This window comes from Protopterus annectens, chromosome 12.part0 (assembly GCF_019279795.1).
Source record: "Protopterus annectens isolate FY-2018-M chromosome 12.part0, PAN1.0, whole genome shotgun sequence".
Lineage (NCBI taxonomy): Eukaryota > Metazoa > Chordata > Ceratodontiformes > Protopteridae > Protopterus > Protopterus annectens.
This window is the reverse complement of record NC_056746.1, coordinates 366,858,225-366,861,788: the sequence shown is the minus strand read 5'-3', so window position 1 is coordinate 366,861,788 and position 3,564 is coordinate 366,858,225. Positions and strand designations below refer to the sequence as shown.

Below are 3,564 nucleotides of genomic sequence, written 5' to 3'. Positions count from 1 at the left end.
TCTGGACAAAACCTTCAACATCAAGTGCTGCCCATTAAAGACCAACCTGCACAGAGTAAAAGTGGCAAAATAGTTTCACAAAAAATGAACATGTTACAGACCTGACAGCAAAATTATGCAGTCTAGACACAGTAGACTGCTGCACACCTCTGGGAAATACAGTCCTGCAATCCTCCCCAGAAATGGTCACATGCTTTAGTGCATTTACCAAATAAAATATAATAAATAAAGTTGCACTCTATAAACGCAGACTATGACAGGATTTTATTTATTTCTCTGTATATCTGGTATTAAATCTTCAGAATATTTACATTACAGTCCATTAAAAAAAAAAAGTCAGCATCTCTAGAAAAGACATGAAGCTTTTTGGAGTGTCTTTTATCATAATATGCAGTTACTACAGCTGCAAACTGCATAAAATATGTTTTTACATAATTTATGAGCGACAAAACAGTGTTTCAAAGTTTTGTTATTTAGTTTAGTTCCCAGCCTTCTATGGAAGGTCTACATGCCCTCTCCATGTCTGTATTTTTTTAATGAGGTCACAGATTTTCCTCACACAATGAAACCCATCCCAATTGCTGTAATGGAGCACTCCAAAATTTCCCATGCGTCAGCAGTTTTTATGCAAAGTACTGGTGTCATTCCAGTACCTGTTCTGTGCCTTATACCCACTGCTTTCCAGAACAGGATCTGGTTCCTCCATGACCTCAAACAGAATACAGTGGGCATCAGAAATGAATAAGTGAAACTTATTTGAGAAGGAATCTAAAATGGTTGTAGCTGTCCACTTCTTAAATCCCAAGATATTCAAGTAATTACGCATTATGGTACCCATAAATACCACACTTGAAAAACAACGTCATATTCAGTAAAATTTGTATTTCAGTAAAATTTGTATTTCTACTATCAGAATAAGGATAAAAACAGAGCTCCATTCTTCTCGCAGCAAGAAACCATCTGGATGTACAGCACCACCATAATAAAGACACTAGAGTTTAGTCTCTCCATCTGTGTCCACACTGAGGGTTGCAGCACTTGTAGAAGGTGGTCATAGGTTCATCAGCAGATCTTGTCTGAAGCTGCATGAAATATGCTCTAGGGTGCTCACACTTAGGGCAGCTCTCTAAAAGGAAAGAAAAGAACAATATATATTAAAAAGAGATAGTAATACATTCTCAGAAAGCCTTATTTCACTTCATTTCCTTATCACAAACTAAAATGTCATTTCATCAGTATTTCCTCATGAGATTCTACATAAACATTTTATGCTGGGTTATATTTAATTCTACTGTATTAAATTAGAAACCTCATTGCCTCTTAACATAAACAAAGAGTGTAACCCTCAACAAAGAGGAACAGAAAACATTTGTCAAGCTTCTTAGACTTCTACAACTACAGAACAGTACCCTGACATTTGTCTCCCTTTCAAACCTTCTAATTTATAGAAGGTAATTCTCCAGTACATTCATTCCCATGAATTTTGCCTCACAGTGCTTGGTTTTCAGGCTTGGTTCTTAGACAGGGTGCCTTCTGTATCAGGTTTGCATATCTTAAAGCCTACAGAATGACTTTGCTTAACTCAAAGGTCATACTAATGCCACAAAACATCCCCTCATTCACCGCAGTGCCAGTGTAATCCTTAAACTATGCCTGGTAATCCAGTCTTGCATCCAGAAGATGCAAAGTGATACAATGGCTACTTTGCTACTTTCAGTAGACTTGTACATTCTGTAATGTAGAACAGTATTCCATCTTATGGTTATTCTAAATGCACTCTTCTCTAGATTCCAAGATTATTCCTGACAGCAAGCTCCCATATAACTGGGATCCAGCATGCTAGATTTGCAGAGACTTTGATACATCAATGTCTGTAGTAGGTGGTGATTAAATTACATATGTGCATAATATAGTTATATCACCTTGTTAAAAAAAATGTCTCCACTGTGTGCATGTGTGTAGCCTGGTGACACACTACAGACCTATCCAATCCCTCCCCCATTAATTATAAGTTACTACTCACCCAGCACATTTCAGGCCAATGTTGTCACAGAAAGATGAATTTTAAACTAGGTACAACTCCCAAACAAACACATGTATTTCAAGCCGATGTTGCCTTCTACCCTACCTGCTGTGGAGTCAACATTTTCCCAGGCTGCTGCTCCTCCCAACACATCATCAACTTCTTTGAGTTTGGGATACTTTCTACTAGTAATCTGCATAAAAAAGAAGACAAGGAAATGTAAAGCTGTGCATTTTATTTAGTAAGCAAACTGATGCAAGATCAAAGCAATCATTTTCTGTACTGTGTATGACTGCTGTACAAAGTGTGCATCCAGAAAAAAGCTGCAAATTGGATCTTACCCAATATATCTCATTTATCAACAATGCTATGAAACAGTAAATTATAACTGAATAAGAAAGAACACCAATGCTGCTTTACAAACTGGAATCCTATAAAAGGCAATCATTAGAAGTCAAAATCTGTAACATTTCATGCAACATCTGCTCAAGGTAGTCTCAACTACAAAGTTAAATTGCTGAGTGCACCCTTTGTGTCTTCAGTACGTGCTGCATGTGTTCCAAGTACCAATTTGGTACATGTGAGCTTTAAGTGAAGCCTTCTCGCATGCCAAGTACACACGTATGTTGGCACTGTGTATTCTTTTATAGCCAATATGAGCAAGACTAAGACACAAGGCAATGGCGAGTCTGAACTCTGCAACCACTTCAATCTCTAGGCTGCCAAAGTGAATGGGGGGGGGGGGGGTGAAGATAGAATAAACAAATGTGTTACTATACTGCCTGCAATTATACGTTAATTACTATAAGAGTAATACACAACTGCGTGACTAACATGCACTACTGTGGCAACAAGCACTCTAAACATATACATCTTCACTGTTTGACGAATGTATGCATTTACAAATAATGACGGACCACTTTTTATGAATATGTAAATAAACTATTCAACTGTTTTATATTCATACCTAAAAAAAAAATCAATATTTACTCTCACCAACTCCAGGACTTTTAGTTCTTGGTAAGTTTATTTTTAGTTGTCTTCCACATGTTCACTTGCTGAAATACTTAATACCATCTACATTTTTTTTTCAAATTATTTAGATCTCTCCGTCAGTATCATTTGCATTTGTATGGCATGTGACTGCATAAAATCGTGGTCAAAAAGGGTTTTTGAACCAGTTTATCCACCCAATTAACAAATGATAGACTGTGGGACTGGAGAGGTACCTACATGCTTGGAACATGGAGTACAGCCTATTTACAAGCTGCACGGTCTTGCTTAGATAAGCAGTAAAACATGCCTATACTTTACTTCATCTTCCCAGTGGCAGCAAGTACACTTGACTGACATAGCATGAACAAGCAACATTCACATGTAAACAAGTCAATCTGCTAACCAGTTTGTGCAGCTCTGTGTGCATGATAATGCTGACCAACACCACTTTGGGACTGACAAGGTGTTGGGAAGGGGTGACCAACATGGTTTTGCAATGACTGATTGAGAACACCACATGCAAGATACATTATTTTGCCAAAAAA

The 3,564-nt window shown here is 37.5% G+C and overlaps 1 protein-coding gene across 1 annotated transcript in view; it reads right to left on the bottom strand.

The window, feature by feature from the left end:
* Positions 1-241: 241 nt before the first annotated feature.
* The window catches only part of POLR3K (RNA polymerase III subunit K), a 17,163-nt gene continuing 13,840 nt past the window's right edge, over positions 242-3,564 (bottom strand). Inside the window, exons 2-3 of the mRNA XM_044089465.1 lie at positions 2,129-2,216; positions 242-1,126 (exon numbers count right to left, since the gene is read on the bottom strand). Coding sequence (XP_043945400.1) covers positions 999-1,126; positions 2,129-2,216 — 216 coding nt within the window. The 3' untranslated portion in view covers positions 242-998. The remainder of the gene's footprint in view (positions 1,127-2,128; positions 2,217-3,564) is intronic.